The sequence below is a fragment of the Callithrix jacchus genome, chromosome 5 (assembly GCF_049354715.1).
Source record: "Callithrix jacchus isolate 240 chromosome 5, calJac240_pri, whole genome shotgun sequence".
In the NCBI taxonomy this organism is placed as follows: domain Eukaryota; kingdom Metazoa; phylum Chordata; class Mammalia; order Primates; family Cebidae; genus Callithrix; species Callithrix jacchus.
In genome coordinates, this window is record NC_133506.1 from 111,252,847 (window position 1) to 111,270,677 (window position 17,831).

A 17,831-nucleotide genomic window follows, 5' to 3' on the forward strand; every position below is an offset into this window, starting at 1 on the left:
TCTCTACTTAATCTCTTCTGTGCTTTTCAAATGCACTGAAATTTGGCATCTGTCCCCATCAATCCATCAAATAGCTTTTACAGAAATCATCAGTGATCTCTACATAATCTGTTGTCTAGTTTTCAATTCTCATCTTACTTGTCTGCCCTTAGCACTGACTTTCACAGTTGTACTCATTCCTCTTTGCCTCCAAATACATTTTCCACATCTGGTTCTGAGCTCCCTGTTAACTTTTTTAACTCTTGGCTTTGGCATTTCTGTTTCCTTGAATGTGCCAGAACTCTTTCCTCTGGGTCTTGGTTGTTCCCTGGACCTACAATACTCATTTCCAGACTTTTAACTAAGAATTGCAGGTCTCAGCTTTAATGTTTCCTGAAGCTTTCTCTAATCCCCATTTAAGTTAGTTTTGTTATGCACTTTCAATTTGCCATGTTCTTTCATAACACTAACAAATTGTAAACATGTATTTGGTGATTTGTCTAATTTCTGTATCCATGCTACATTTAACCTCTATGAGGCCAAGGGAGCATGTTTCTTGTTTAAAATTATAAATTAGTCTAAAAATAGTCCCTGGCACATAATATTGAAATAAATGAATCTTGTGCATCTTCATAAACATACTCTTTGTCCTGGTAGAGGAAAAATTGTCAACCTGGGGTTCATGGACAACCAGTGATATGAAAAAAAACAGAAATTTCCTGCAAGATCCTGTGCTTTTCCTTGGAGGGAGTCCCTGAATTTCATGGGACTTCAAAAGAACTGAGACATTCTGACCACCAAAAGGAAGATCCATCACAATGATAGAGTTCCAAAGATTCACCTCTCCAGCTGTTTACTGTCTCTCCCACCTCCAGTATCTGTGACACTGCCATATCTATATATACCAATCTTTTAATTTGAGTGTAATCAAGAACTTTTTCACTACCTATTTGGATGGAGATAAAAACAAGTTTTTAGAAAGCACACCTAGTTTAGTGCCGGTTTCTTAAACCACTAATATGATCAGTGATAAGGTAGAAAAAAATACATAATGGAAAAGTATTAACATTTGTGCATAAACCATTGAGGGCTTAAATCAGGGACCAGAATATCAAATGTCTACACATGTCAGCCAAAGAGATGTAGAGGGTTCAGTGGGGCTGTGAAGCAGATAGGAAGGGTCTCCAGAGATTATAGGAATACAATCAACTTGGGTAATCACCACTTTTTCCCCTAAAAGCTGTGTGGAATGCAGCCAGCTAGCTGGTTTAAACCAGCTCGTGACAGACCCCAGCAATTTACAGATGGATCCCAGTGTACTTTCCTCATTACCATGCCAACATCTCTACCCTGGGAGATGCTATAACTTCATTACTATAACATGTGACTTGCGTGCTGAAATAACAACTCACTGCATCTGCACAACTGCAACCCCTCTACATGCAATCACATACCCTCTTCCCTCCCTGCCACCACATAAAACCCTCCTGTCACTTTTCTGCTTTGGAGACTATGCCCAGTGCTTCATTTGTGATGAGTAATAAAACTTGCTCAAAGCCTGCCTTCTTTGTTGGTTATAGTGGCTTATGCCTATAATCCCAGCACTTTGGGAGGCTGAGGCAGGAGGATCAATTGAGCCCAGGAGTTCAAAACCATTCTGGTCAACAAGACCCCTTCTCTATTAAAAAAAGATAAATAAAAAAGCCAGGCACAGCACTTTGGGAGGCTGAGGCAGTTAGATGAACTTAAGACCGGGAGTTCAAGACCAGCCTAACAACATGGCAAAACCCTGTGTCTACTAAAAATGCAAAATAGTTGGGAGTGGTGGTACATTCCTGTAGTCCCAGCTACTGAGGAGGCTGGGGCAAGAGAATTCCTTGAGCCTGGGAGGTGGAGGTTGTAGAGAGGCGAGATCACCCCACTGTACTCCAGCCTGGTGACAGAGTGACACTAAAAAAAATAAATTAGCCAGGCATGGTCGCACACCCCGCTAGTCCCAGCTACTTAGGAGGCTGAGTGGGGAGGGCTGCTTCAGCCTGGGAAGTTAAGGCTGCAATAAGCCATGATCACAGCACTTTATTCTAGTTTGAGTGACAGAGTGAGACCCTGTCAAGATAAAATAATCTCTGTTCTCATGTAGAGTTGTCTTACCAGATGAATGAATCTCAGGTTTTTTTGGGGGGTAACAAGTCTGGCACCCCAAATGGGACCCAGGACTGAGACCTGACTTGACCTCCCTTATAGGCTCCTGGCAGGCAAAGCAGTAGGCTGTTGCAACATGCCTGGGCCAACTCACCTAAGTTGCCAAGAGGGAGACTAGAGAAGGGCCTTGGGACCCCCGACCTGGTTTCTAGTGTAGTCCACTGACCAGCACCACAAGACTTTTTGCTCAGTGCTCCTTTGAAACAGCAGCCTCATCAACTACTAAAAGAGTGGTCTGGGTTTTGATCATTAGGACTCTGGGTTGTCAGTATTAGGATTTAGGTCAAGGGATCCAGGATTGTTGAGAAAAATAACTTCCTTCTTTCAGGTCTGGGAGACTGAGAGACATTTCGGTCATTTTAACAAGGGGATTCCCCAATATAAAGAGGCTACTACTCAGCCTCAGCCCATAGCTGGCATGTAAAAATACAGGCTTCGGGCTGCCAGAGTATCCAAATGATCAAGAAGTTCAAATTTTTTATTTTCAAATATCCAAGTTTTCAGCTGTTGGCAGTTGTGATCTTAGGATACATACTGGTTTTCCTCTAAGGTTCCTGGCTCACAACTCCCATAGCCCTTGTTATATAATGTTGGGTGTGTCAGGCTTTAGGAGCCAGCCTCAGGAAACAGAATCCCTCTGACCTTCTCCAGTCCTTTCACCTGCCCCAAGGCACCACTGTGATCACCCACCTTTTTGACTGTGGGAATAAAATCCTCCCTAGAGAGGGTCCTCTGCTATATCCTGGGGGAAGGAACACTGACATCAAGAAGCTTCCATTAAAAACCCAAGAGGACTGGGTTGGGCTTGGGGGCTGGTGGGGTCAGTTTTTGGATAGCTGAACACATGGAGGTTCCTGGGGCATGGGACTCCATGGAGGGCACGGAAGCTCCATGCCCTTTCCCTCATGCCTCACCCTGCACATCTCTTCATCTGTATCCTTTGCAATGTCTTTTATAATAAACCAGTAAATGGCCCAGGCTTGTGACTGGTGTCTGAGAAGGTGGGCGTGAGGGTGGTGGGGACTGACCCCTCAATCTACCTGACACTATCTCCAGGAAGATGATGCTGGAATTGAATCAGAGGACACCCAGCTGGTGTCCACTGTAGAATTCATTCCTTGCTTGCTGGTGGAGAGAAATCCTCACATATTTGGGGGGGGGGGTCACAGAAGTCTTTGCATTCATTGTTATATTAGTGAAACAGCTGAAGAAAAACATGATTTAGAGTTTCCCAAAACAGCAATTAATTTTTATTTTTATTTATTTATTTATTTATTTGAGACGGAGTTTCGCTCTTGTTACCCAGGCTGGAGTGCAATGGCGCAATCTCGGCTCACCGCAACCTCTGCCTCCTGGGTTCAGGCAATTCTCCTGCCTCAGCCTCCCGAGTAGCTGGGATTACAGGCACGCGCCACCATGCCCAGCTAATTTTTTGTATCTTTAGTAGAGACGGGGTTTCACCATGTTGACCAGGATGGTCTCGATCTCGACCTCGTGATCCACCCGCCTCAGCCTCCCAAAGTGCTGGGATTACAGGCTTGAGCCACCGCGCCCGGCCGCAATTAATTTTTAAAAATGCACATTTAAATTCGGCACAGGTCAAACAATACAAACTAAACCAAAAAAAAAAAAAAAACCCAACTGCAAGCAAGCTACAGCCTGTAGATGATCAGTTTCTGAGATATTATTTCCAATAATCATGCCTTAGTAATTTTTAACAATTTGGGGGGTAACTAACCTTCAGTCACTCAAAGTATATCAAAGTTCTAATGACCTTTACAATTCCATTAATATTTATATATCTTGACCAATATGAAATCATGAAATAATGCTACTTTAAGGATTTTAAGTAAAAAATAATCGTTATACTAATGCTTTAGAAGACTAAAAACAAGTTCTAATATGAGTGGTTTTTTTTTTTTGCATCAGTTCTTGTAGAACAGTTAAAATATTCCGTCAATGTGGCATAAACTTATGTCACCAATTAGTGACTAGTACCCTTCTCAAGCTGAAGAGAACCTGACTTTCTGCCAGAGAATCTATGAGGAATCCATTAAGCATGTTAGTTCCAGTTATTTCTTAAAGTGCAACCCCAGCATTTTTATTTTTAAGACACAAGGCTAGAACGATAAGACCATTAAGAGTAACAGCTGCCAGAAAACCTCAAGGCATTTTTAATAAGGCCATCCATTTCTGCCAAGACCTAAACAAAGTTAAATGTATAACCAAGCCCTGTTAGCTCTGCTATCAAAGGGAACCAAGATGAAAAACAATCATTTTGTAAATAAATGACTTACTCTGTAGTGACAGCAGGAGCTAAGGGATCAAACTCCATTACCTCATAGTAATTAGGTGGCTGGAGATCACTCTTTGTCATCGCTTTAGGCAAAAAAAGAGACCAGTAAACACACATTGTCCTTTTCAAGGAGTACATGTGATTGATATTCTTTTTATAGTTTAGACTTAGAATATTAGATCGTAGTAAACACAACCAAAACAAATGGACTGGTGTTCCAATGCTTCTCCCAAGTTCAACAAATCTGTATATAACAAAAAGGCTTCCAAACTTCAGCTACCAAACCTCAGCTAAAGGTTCATTTACCTTAGCATTCAAAACACAATATTCAGTTCAACACAAGCATTTTTACAATCTTCTAAAGTTAGTCATAATGGTATCTGCCCTGAATTTGTTTCATTAGCTTAAAAATACAAAGGAGCACCTCTAATTTCTCTTCCCTATTTTCAAGTACCAATGAATCTCTGGCAGACTCGTATATTCTCTCATAAGTTTCCTTGCTTGATGCAAACAATAAGGTCCCATGTACCTGGATGATTGCCGGGCAAAGATGGCAGACTCTGGTTTGACGGTGCTGCTGCAATGGTTTGTAGACTAACCGGCTGTAGAAACACTGAATTTGAATGTTCCAGAAACTGAAGAAAGCATAACACATGTTCATATAAACATTCTACATTAAGCTTTTCTTTTATTAGTTAGACTCCTACACTTCCAAGTACATTGTTCCAAGAACCAGATACTTTGAACTGGACAAGAACAAGTAGTTTTTAATAATTATTTCTTTTTTGGTAATAATCACTATGAGATTTACTACTTTTCTGCTGGGCATGGTGGCTTATGCCTGTTATCTCAGCAGTTTGGGAAGATGAGGCAGGAGGATTACTTGAGCCCAGAAGTTTAAGATCAGCCTAGGCAACAGCAAAACCCCAGCTCTACAAAAAAAAAAATAAAAAAAAAAAATAAAAAAAATTAGCTGGGCATGGTAGCTTGCACCTGTAGTCCCAACTACCCCAGAGACCGAGACAGGAGGATCTCTTGAGCCTAGGGGTTTGAAGCTGCAGTGAGTTATGATCCTGCTACTATATTCCATCCTAGGTGACTGAGTGAGCCCCTGTCTCAAAAACAAAAATTTACTATATTTTTGTCTGGTTTTATGCCTATTGCCCCCATATTCTATAGAAACTGTGAACTTAAAAACAACAACACATGTTGCTTTTAAAAATGAAGCAGATTCAGTGGTTCAGGCCAGATTCTCTGTTGTTTCACTCTGATAAATCAGTCAGCCTTGAGCAGGAAAAGAAAAAATTCTTAAATCTACAGAGAAGCACAGTGACATAGCAAAATCAGGACTGAGAAGAAAAAGATTAAAATCTTAATTAGAAATACCTGTTCTCATAATTTTCCTCATTCATTCTACAAATATTTCCTGGGCACTTAGCAGCTGCCAGGCACTATTAACAAAGCAATAAAGCAGACCAAGTTCCTGACTTCATGATGCAGACAATGTGGGCAGGAACAGATATCCAATGGCATGTGCTCTAATATAAAAGCAGAGTAGTGGGTGGGAGAGACAGGTGGAATACTGTTCTAACAGGTCATGATCAGGAAACGTCTCATCATTGGGGACATTTAAGCAGAGCCTGAATAAAGAGAGTCTTGTGATTACTGGAGAGGAAACAAGTTCATAGTCTCTGAAGTGGGGGAGGCCAATGTGGTTGGAACAAAGTGAGCCAAGGTAGAGAAGGGTAGGAGGTGAGGCTGGAGAGGTGACAGGTAGGGTCAGATTAGCATTTCAGGCATTTACTGAGTAAAGTGGGATGAGGAAAATCATAGGTGGGTTTTGAGCAATTGAGTGACATAATATGACTTGACTTTTTAAAAAAGAATGCCCCAGTTTTGGTTTTGAGAATAGGTTATTCTCAAAGGAGAAGAAATGAAAGTGAGGCAGGAGAAGAACCAAAGTGACTGGTGTCTGAAAGCCATGTGTGCAAGGAGGAAGTAATCAACTTTGTGATATGTTGCTGATAGATAAGATGAGGGACTGTGGAACTGCAGTTCTAAATTTCATAACACGGAAGTCACCAGTGACTTTAACAATAGTTATGCCCATAGAGGGGTAGAAGAGCATATCTGAAGTCTGTCAAAGAGAACACAAGGAAAGAAAGTGGAGACAGCAAATACAAACTCCAAAAAAACTTTGATCCTTAACCATCTTGCTAACAGGGGCTGCACATCAATACATTGCTGAGCAGAACATGAGAATTCATGGCCATGAGTTCTTTTCCGGCCACGATAATCTGCTGACTAGGTGCACTGTTAGAAAAGAGTTTTGCTACTCACGTTATCATACGTGTGGCTTGAGGTGAGGTTTTGGCTGGTCCTTTGGGGAAACCTAGGATAGTGTGATAACACAGCATGATTATACCCTACAGTGAGAACACAAATGCAAAAAATAAGATGATTTTCCTGGTCTAAAAACAACCTAAAACATACCTTCAGCCCGCATGAAGTATCATTTTGTGATAACAATGTATAAATCAATTGGTTTCAGAGCCCATCAGGTTATGATGCCAAAATACCAAAGATATAAAGCACTGTCCTTTGGCAGTGGGAGCCCTGAGACGGTGGAGTGTGCACAGAATACTAAGAACACAGCCTTCAGTCTTTCCATCAGGGTAGCTACCATCCCATCATTTCCTAAAGGATGAGAAGTAGTACAGAATACAGGTTAAGAATAAAGCTGTGAGGATTCTGGTTCAGGATAGAGTGGAACAAATGTATTGCACCCTGTCTCTCCACCGAATGTCACTTAAAGGTGGACAGAATGCAGAGAGCAGCTATTTGAAGACTCTGAGAAATAGGAGCAGCCTGATTAAGAAAGAAGACCAAAATTGAAGTATCGCTGAACTGTTGGTGAATTTACCATTTTTTGCCCCTTTGTGTTTCCTGATCAAATGCAATGCAGCCTGAACCCTAGGCATCAATGAGGACAGACAGAGCTCTAGGAGAAGGCCTCTCATTCCCCGTCAAGGAGCAGGAAAGGGAAACAATCCTAACACTCAGAATGTGGAAATCTCTTGCCCCTTTTTTGTCTTCTCTGTTCTATCACACCCCAAACCACAGGCAACCCCAAGGAAGCTGTAGTGACAGCAGAGACAATGACACCGGTAGGAAATTGAAACACAGTGAGAGCAATCTTCCTCTCCAATAGAAGCTGTGATACCCACAGCTTTTTCCCTTAATGTTCTGCCATTTAGTCACAGACATAAGCACAGTCAAGGAAATGTCTGGTATCACAGGGTAACTAAAGCTCGAGCTTTATGACCAAAGAAACAAAAAGGGGAGTCCCAGGAAACTGGAATGTGCCAGGTAAATCACGATGACAAAGGATTCAGGAAAGCAACCTCAAAGTTGTTTGTGAAATACCAAGATCACCCCCTGACCTGTACATGCATGGATCCCATCTCAGTCATGATGCCAAAAAATGGTGAGAAGTGAACACACGACCTGCTGTCTAGACCTTAGATTGACCACAGGATGGAACATACATGAGACATATTTGAATAGCAATGCAAAGGCTTTGAAAATGTAGCTGGACACTGGAGCCACAGCCCACAGAAAGTGGCTAAAATTATGGTATGAATCTAGCCAGGTTATTTATATACTAAAATCAAAATATCAACATTTTTGACATAATTTAAATTAAGACCAAGAGTCTCCTAATAAAACATTAAAAATACCCACATAGAATCCAAAATTATGAGGCATTTGAAGAACCATGAAAATTTCAACTTATACAAGAAGACAATAACAGATATAGATGCCAAGAGGACACAGAAGTTGAAATTATCTCAGAGATGTTTAAGGCAGTTATTGTACACATGCTCCATAGAACTGCAAACAATCTTAAAAAAAATGAAAAATTTTTAAAAAATGAAAGTAGAAAGTCTCAGCAAAAAGCACAAGATATAAAGAAACAAAATGGAATTTCAGAACTAAAAACTATAATAACTAAATTTTTTTTTAAATTAACAGAAGGCCAGGCGTAGTGGCTCATGCCTGTAATCCAGGCACTTTGGAGGTCAAGGCGGGTGGATCACCTGAGGTCGGGAGTTCAAGACCGGCCTGACCAATATGGTGAAACCCGTCTTTAAAAAAAAAAAAATTTAACAGAATGAGCTCAACAGCACAGTGGAAAAGACAGAGGAAAGAGTCGCTGAACTTGAACATAAATCAGAAAGTATCCAATCTAAACAGAGAGAAGCAAGAGTACAAAACAAAACAACAACAACAAAAAAAAAAACAGGACCTCAAACACCTATGAGACAGTGGCACAGGTCTAAAGTTTGTGTCATCAGGGTTCCAGAAAGCAGAAAGAGTGTAATCCTGAAAAAAAGAAAGACTAAAAACATCACAAGTTTGGTGAAAGACATAAAGCCGCAAACGACATTCAAGAAGTTCCATTAGTGGGTTAAATGGTGGCTCCCAAAATGCACGCTCATGTCCCAATTCCCAGAACCTGTGAGTGTTATGAGTGTTATCTTATTTGGAAAAAGCGTCTTTGCAATTGTAATTAAGGATCTTAAGATGAAGATGTCATCCTGTATTATCTGGGTGGGCCATAAATCCAATGACAAATGACCTTAAATGAGAAAGGCAGAGTGAGATTTGGGACACACAGAGGAAAAAGTGAGGTGAAGATACAGGCAGGAATTGGAGTGACATAACCAAAAGCTAAGAAATCTAAGGAGTACCCACAAGTCTTTGGAATCTAGATGAGGCAGAGAACAGATTTTCCCTTAACAGTTGTGGAGGGAGAATGACTCTGCTGAATTTCAGACTTCTTGCCTCCAGAACTGTGAGAGAATAAATTTCTGTGGTTTTAAACCACCCAGTTTGCAGTCATTTGTTATGGTAGCCACAGGAAACTAATACACTCAGCCAATCCCCAAGATAAAAAACAAAAAAAACAAAAGAAATCCATACCCAACATACTGTAACCAAACTGCTCAAAATTAGTTAAAAAGAAAAATTATTTACAGCAGACAGAGAACCACAATACATGATCCATAGAACAACAATTCGAATGTAGATTTTTCACTAGAAACCATTTAGGCCAGAAAAGAGTGGCACAGCCTTTTAAAACTGATGATAGAACTGTGAACCCCATATTCTGTATCCACTGAAAATATCCTTCAGGAACAGACAAAATAGAGGCATTCTCACATGATGTAAAACTAGGAGACTTCACTGCCAATAGACCTGCTTTAAAAGAACTGATAATCCTTCAGAGAGAAGGGAAATTATACCAGAATAGAATAATAAGAGAAATGGTAAACATTGGGTAAATATAATAGACTATTTTTCTCTTCTTGAATTTTTTTTTTTGCCAATCAGTTTGAGCTTATAAGTTTGCTCAGGTTAGCCTTGAACTCATGACCTCGCCTTCGCAAGCGCCACGACCTCTGGCGGGAGCCACTTTGGACCCCCTTCTTGAATTTTTAACTTTTTTTTTTTTTTTTTGAGACAGAATCTTGCTCTGTAGCCCAGACTGGAGTGCATTGGCACAGTATCAGCTCACTGCAACCTCTGCCTCCTGGGTTCAGTCAATTCTTGTGCCTCAACTTCCCAAGTAGCTGGGATTACATATGCGCAAGACGAATCCCGGCTAATTTTTTGTATTTTTTGGTACAGACGGAGTTTCATCATGTTGGCCAGGCTGGTCACCAACTCCTGGCCTCAAGTGATCCGCCCACCTCTGCCTCCTAAAGTGTTGGGATTACAGCCATGAGCCACCACTCCTGGCCTCTTCTTGAATTCTTTACAGTATATTTGAGGGTTGTAAGCAGAAATAAGACCATCTGTTAGTGGTTTCTTTTCAATGTATATAGATGTAATATATAAGATGACTATAATATAAAGGAGGAATCTATATGGTAATTAGGTTTTTACTTTCAAGTAGTAAAGCACTGATATTAAGTAAACTGAAAAGTAAGTATATTGCAATCACTAAAGCAAACTCTCTTTATATATATGGGTGTGTATATGTACATGTATATATGTATATATATTTATGTATATTTTGCTAACAAAATTAGCAAGATCACAGGAACAGAATCAGTTACTTTAAACCATATTATTTACTAAGAGGCTCTACTTCATACACACACACACAAACACACACACACACACACACAGTTATACAAAGATACTGTGAGAATCACAATACATTAAAATGGTGTAGTAAAAATATTCTAATAATCCAAAAGAAGGCAGAAAAAAAGAAAAAGAAAAAAAAGGGACACATAGAAAAACTATATGATGATAGACCTAAAACCTACATACAATTACATTAAATGTAAATTGTCTAAACATATCAATTAAAAGAAATGAGAATACATTAAAAATGCATGAACCAACTATAGGCTATCTCTAAAAAACTTCAAATCTTTTAATACAGTTAAGTTACAAGTAAAATGCAGAAGAAAACAGACCATGCAATCACTAATCAAAAGAAGGTTATATTACTATCAAAATCAACATCAGGACAAAGAAAATTATGAGGGACAAAGAGGGCAATTACATAATGATAAAAGACTCAATCAAACAACAAGATACCACATAGCTGAATGCATGAGCTTCAAAATGCATAAAGCAAATACCAACTTAATACACTCTCTTCTATAAAGATTACATATTGTGTAATTCTACTTAGATGACATTCTCAAACTATAGCAATAGAGAATAAATTCGTGGTTGCTGGGGATTGAGGGTCAGGGGTGCGAGGGTGTGACTATAAAGGAATAACACATGAAAATTTTTTTTTTAGTGATGAAACTATTCTGTATCCTGACTGTGGTGGTAGTTACTTGAATCTATACGTATGTTAAATAGAACTGTATGCCAAACCAAAAAAAAACAAAAAAAGGTAAATATTAGTGTATGAAAATTTTAGAAATAAAATTAAAGTACAAACATAAAAACAAAAAGAGAGAATTTACTGAAATCAGAATTTGGTTTTGAATCCCACTTAAATTTGAACTCTGTCTCAGCACCAGCTGGGCAACCACTGGCAAGTTAATCTTCCTCAGCTTTGGTTTCCTCATGTTTAAATTAAAATGAGTGTGGTATGTACCTCACAGGTTTATTAAATAATTAGTAAGCATTTCTTTTTTTTTTTTTTTTGAGACTGAGTTTCGCTCGTTACCCAGGCTGGAGTGCAATGGCGCGATCTCGGCTCACCACAACCTCTGCCTCCTGGGTTCAGGCAATTCTCCTGCCTCAGCCTCCTGAGAAGCTGGGATTACAGGCACACGCCACCATGCCCAGATAATTTTTTGTATTTTTAGAAGGGACGGGGTTTCACCATGTTGACCAGGATGGTCTCGATCTCTTGACCTCATGATCCACCTGCCTCGGCCTCCCAAAGTGCTGGGATTACAGGTGTGAGCCACCGCGTCGGGCCAGCATTTCTATTGTTGCCTGTTAGTAAGTGGGCCATAAATATGGCCTATGGACCGGGCACAGTGGCTCATGCTGTAATCCCAGCAGTTTGGGAAGTCAACGCAGGCAGATCACCTTAGGTGAGGAGTTCAAGACCAGCCTGGTCAACATGGCAAAACCAGGTCTCTACTAAAAATACAAAATAAAATTAGCGAGGTGTGGTGGCAGGCACTTGTAATCCAGCTACTTGGGATGCTGAGGCAGGAGAACCTCTTGAACCTGGGAGGTGGAGGTTGCAATGAGCCAAAATTGAACTATTGCACTCCAGCCTGGACAACAATGCAAGACTCTGTCTCAAAAAAAGAAAGACCCAGCTCCGGGGGCATGAGAGCACCCCACAAGCCTGGGCACTAAAAATAAAAATAAAAATAAAAAAATTTTAAAAAAAAGAAAGAAAAAAGACTTATAACTTTATCCTGTATTCTTTGTTATTGTTTTTTAAGGATTCTTTCTGTTATGAAAAATTGCATCACCCACTTTTTCTGTGATGGTGAATGAATTAAACTGCAAACACAAAAAGATGGAAAAAATCTCAACATCATAAGACATCTTAATGGCTGATTTTGCCTCTCACAAGTGATCTTAGGCATATGATTTAAACCATGTACATGCCCTCAAATCTTGGTATAGATGTTCGTCATAGGGTTTCTCAATGTATGATAAGAAAACCACTGCATTATGATTCTCCTGGAATTCATGTTAAAGATTCTTGCTACTGAATCGGGACCAGCAATTTGACTTTTTGACAGTCAGCCAAGTGACTTTTATGCATACTGAATTATTAGATCCAATAGGTTACAGATTAAAACAGGCAGCTATTAGCTGAAATTTGACTTTTAATGAATTTTATAGATATCTGTTGTAATGGGATTTTATCTGTATTACTTATTCATTCCCATATTACCTAACAAGATTAGCAAGATAACAGGAACAGAATTAGCTACTTTAAACTACACTGTTACCAAGCAACTTCACTAGAAATCTGCCTGCACTTCAACATTTACTTGTATTGTATGTAGCCAAGACATGAGGTAGCCAACCAAAGATACTGACCTCAGTGGTTCATAAGCAAGCCACTGACACTTTATCATTTCCCAACACATGAATCCTTTATCCTCTTCTTCCCTTATATTTTGCTCTCTTTTCTTTACAGTTCGATTCTTCTTTCTCATTTTCCTCCCTCTGCCCCTCCCCCTTTTAAATATAGAAAAGTAATTCAGTGATTGGACATACAAGTATTTAAACAAAACACTAGGCAACTTTAAAAAAAATCGAAATCCACTGATATAAACACACTGCCAAAATACGTTAAATGAAAAAGGAAAGTCAGGTTCAGAACACAGTGATAGTATGCCGCATTTTATTGAATAAAGGAGAAGGAAATTCATATTTGTATTTGCCTAAAGTCACTATGGAAGGATAAATCAGAATCCTAACAAAGTAAGTATCTGCGTGGGAGTAGAGTATGACACTAGGGCAAAAGAGAGAGGGAGGATGAAGAGGGAGTGAGAACAAGAATTGTCTTATACAACTTTTTACATTGTTTTTATATCGGAATAATGAAAATGTATTGCCTATTATCTAAAATATATACACTTAAAAGGAAAAAACCTATTGACTTTGGCATAAGGCAAATTCAACTGCTGTTTATTCTATCCTGCCTCTCCCAGAACTTATATAACCACTTTCACTCTTTTTCCGTTTTTCCCTTCTTGTATCATTCTTGTTTCTTTATGAGAATGGAGGCAAATATTAATATATATTCTTATTTCCCACTTTCTTACACAAATGCAATATATTACACACACACACTACTTAGAACCTTTTTTTTCTACTTAGCAAGAAATATTTTGGAGATTATTACTTTTATCCTCCAGTTTTATAGTAATATGTTGTCCAGATGTTTATTTAACTAGTCCCCAACTGATGGATACTAGAGTTGTTTCCTAATACTTGCTATTGCTCAAAATATTGTAAAGAATAATCATGTAAACATCCAACTCTGTATAAGTGCAGTATACATTTCTACAGATAAGAGTGCAGATTCAAATATAAATGCATTTATAATTTTAACAAGAATTGCCACTTGCTCCTACAAGAGTTGCATAATTTTGTGCTAGCAACTGTCTTTCCATAGCCAACAAAGTTTATTATGAACTATTTAGACTTTTGCCAACCTGAGAAGTAGAAAACAATTTCTTATTAAATTTTGATTTACATTTCTCTGTAAGTAAAGTTGAACATCATTGCATATGTTTATGGGTCATTAATATTTCTTTTTAAGTAAACTATCAGTCCATCAGACTTGCTACTTACTGGCTGTACAAACTTGGGCAAGTTTTGTTTCCTTCAACAAAGAAACGACAAAGAAGTCTCAGTCTTTTTTCCTGTATAATGGCAATAATGATCACAGGCCAGTGCTGTGGCTCACCTGGGGAGGCCAAGCCAGGAGGATCACCTGAGGCCTGGAGTTCAAGACCAGTTTGGGCAACAAAGTGAGACCCCATCACTACGAAAAGTTTAAAAAATTAGCCTAGCCCAGTATGGTGGTGCACACCTGTAGTCCCAACTATTAAGAGGCTGAGGTGAGAGTATCCCTTGAGCCCAGGCATTTGAGGCTATAGTGAGTTATGATGGTGCCACTGTTGTGCCAGGCCTAAGTGACAGAGCAAGACCCTCACCAAACATCACTGACCTAAGTACTTTAGTGATGAAAGGATGAAATAAACAAAAATAGCTTAACAAAGTGCCTGCCACACGGCAAGCTCTGTAACTGATGTAGCCATTACTCTTAATTTTGAACCCCACTGCTCTTCTGCCTCCTTTGTCATTATATTTCCCCTGTTCTCCCCCATCTCCTGTTACCACTAAAAATAACAGAAACAGAGACATTTATTGAAGGCTTATTATGTACCAAGTGCTAGATTAGGAGTTTGGCATATAGCATCTCTCTGAATCTTTGTAAGATTCCTAGAAAATATTCTTAGAAGAAAAATGAACATTCACAGTGGCTAAATAGCTCATTTAGGTTATATGCAGGAAGTACTGCTGAGATTCTAACTCAGGATTGTCTGATTCTTAAGTCTCTATTTTTTTGCTATTTTATGTTTTCTTTTCTCTTTTTTTTTTTTTTTTTTTTTTTGAGATAGGGTCTCTCTCTCTCTCTCTCTCTCTCTCATCACCCATGCTGGTGTACAGTGGCACAACCTCGGCTCACTGCAACCTCTACCAGTTCAAGCAATTCTCATGCCTTGGCCTCCTGAGTAGCTGGAATTACAGGCATATGCTACCATGCCAAACTAATTTTTGTATTTTTAGTAGAGCTGAGGTTTTGCCATGTTGCCCAGGCTGGTCTCAAACTCCTGGGCGCAAGCGATCCATGTGCCTCGGCCTCCCAAAGTGCTAGGATTACAGACATGAGCCACTGTGCCCAGCCATCAAGTTTTCTTAAATGTAAGGAACCCAAGTGTCATGGTATCAGTTCTGCAGTGTTACTGACATACTTACAAGGGTATTTCTGTATTTTCCAAGGCTAGCAAGTCCATCTGTGGATGAAGACTGGGTTTTAAGTTGTTTGTTACACCAGAACTTGGAGAGCTGAAATCTAAAACACAAAATGGACTTGTTTGGCTCTAAAAATTTTGTCAGTCAGTTATGATGTTCAATTTTCTAAAAACCAAACCAAAACAAAACAAAAAAAAAACCACACCAAATAAAGAGATTAATTTAGATATTTCTGTCACCATAAAATCATGAGATTTCCTAGCTCTAAGAGAAATTAGAAAGCATCATTTATGAAAGGTAGAGAGAGAAAGAATTTTCCTGCCACAAGAAGTTGTTTTAAGGGTAACAAATATTATTGTATTGGATTTTCTGAAATCCAAAGCTGATCCAGACTGGAAAGGATTTTACATCTTATTCTGCCCACCACAAAAGTAAAACGTTATGCTACATATTGAGCTCTACCTTCATCTCAAGCGCCAGTCCATTATCTTTAATTAATTTATTTTTTTGAGATGGAGTCTCACTTTGCCACCCAGGTTGGACTGCAGTGGCATGATCTCTGCTTACCACAACCTCCACTTCCTGGATTTAAGTGATTCTTAGCCTCAGCCTCCCGAGTAGCTGGGATTACAGGCACCCACCACCACGCCTGGCTAATTTTTGTATTTTTAGTACAGGCAGGCTGGTCTGGAACTCCTGACCTCAGGTGATGTACCCACCTCAGCCTCCCAAAGGGCTGGGATTTAAAGGTGTGAGACACTGTGCCTGGCCTCCAGGCTATAAGCTTAACTGAGATACCATAAAGAGAATAATTACTTCCCCCTCAGAAACTGACTCTACACATCCCACTGGCCAACATAAGCAAGTAGCCAGCATTTTAGAACTGGGTAAAGTTCTAAGAAAACCACACATTCAGTGATACTGAATATTTTTACTCTGGAAACAGGAGATGACATATGAGAAAAACTACTTTTAGTTTAGCAAAACTGGATTTTAGCATTTTTCATCATTCTTATTTTATAATTTACCAAACCCTTGTTGGGAATAAGGACAGCAGAAGAAAACAAGTTAGGTAAGATAGGTAATTCCTATCTTTTACAAATGTTTGTAAAATACATCGTAGCAAAGCTTACGATGCATTTTATGAACATTAGTTTGTTAACCTTGAAAATGACCCTTTAAGGCAATCATTGTTCCCATATTATAAAGTGAAAAAGTCTCAAAGGTTAGGTGGCTGACAGGTGGCAGAACTGGCATTTCAACTTGGACTTTTCTGACTTTAAAGCCTGTATTGTTCCTTCTACATTTAACCACCATGTGGTTCATACCTTGTAATTCCTGAATTTCTCCACTTGATCTCCCTGACCTGATCCTGAGGTATAGCAGAAAAACCCAATGATAATAGTGTGAGGGTTCAGAGTAGATTTTAAGTATTGGCCATTGGGCTGAACAACTTCTACAAAGCAGGCCAAGTGAATTCCATGAGATTCTAAGTGAATCCCATTCTTATACTGGGTTTGCCTCAACCACTTGCCAGGAAGTAATCACATCTCCTGACATAGTGCTCTGACATTCAAACTGACTTCAGTCCTTCTTAGGTGGCATTTACTCATGTAATTAAGAACTGTTTTACATCAAGCTCTTCTGCTGGTCTGAAAAGGCCTGAGTGTTTATTTACTTAAGTCTGAAAGTTGGTCATTCATGGTGTTGAGTTCTCCCAGAGTGGCCCTAGACATCCGGGGACTGGGACTTAGGTCAAGGAGATCTTGAGATGGGGCAGAAGGCTCACTTGTAGTCTGAAAACAAAGCAAAAGAAAGTGTTATGTAGTTTATCATAGCTTTCTCCCCATAGACTTTCCTTTGTAGAGGGGAAGATCCTATTTGGATACATTTTGAGGAAGAATTTTCCATTCAACAGGCAACATTAGTATGACTCCCATCTTACCACCTACATAGGTTCTTGCTTAATGAGGTAATTTTCTTATAACTTATAACTTAATAACATTAACTTTATGTTACTTTAATAGTTTAATATTAACATTAATGTTAACATTAATAATATTTAATGACATAAAATTATTCAGGCAAGTACTCTATGCCATTAACACCACTCCAAATTATCAATGCATATCTCCCTGTTTTTAAGAGCTGCTTTAGGTAAGCCTTACTTCTTACTATAATTGGTAAAATGTTCAATTGTTTATTTTATAACATTTCTAATCACTTACATTGGTGGCTTCCTTCTGGTTCTTATTTTGCTCCAAAATCCTTTGTTGGTTTCTAGTAAACCTGTTTAAATGATCAAAATGCATGTGTTTTTAAAAAATATATGAAATGCTATAAAAAT

General features: G+C 39.0%; 1 protein-coding gene across 11 annotated transcripts in view; it reads right to left on the reverse strand.

Moving 5' to 3' along the window:
- TOM1L1 (target of myb1 like 1 membrane trafficking protein) overlaps nt 1–17,831 on the reverse strand; it is a 57,461-nt gene that overhangs the window by 3,735 nt on the left and 35,895 nt on the right. For 5 of the 11 annotated variants that reach the window (XM_008997346.6, XM_008997343.6, XM_008997342.6 and 2 more), the window contains exons 9-13: nt 17,713–17,773; nt 17,163–17,280; nt 15,488–15,584; nt 6,818–6,869; nt 5,007–5,112 (exon numbers count right to left, since the gene is read on the reverse strand). In XM_008997346.6, the coding sequence (XP_008995594.2) occupies nt 5,007–5,112; nt 6,818–6,869; nt 15,488–15,584; nt 17,163–17,280; nt 17,713–17,773 (434 nt within the window). Of the gene's footprint in view, nt 1–4,478; nt 4,561–5,006; nt 5,113–6,817; nt 6,870–15,487; nt 15,585–17,162; nt 17,281–17,712; nt 17,774–17,831 lie in introns of all 11 variants that reach the window. The other 6 variants (XM_078374131.1, XM_078374129.1, XM_078374130.1 and 3 more) reach the window with 2 other exon arrangements.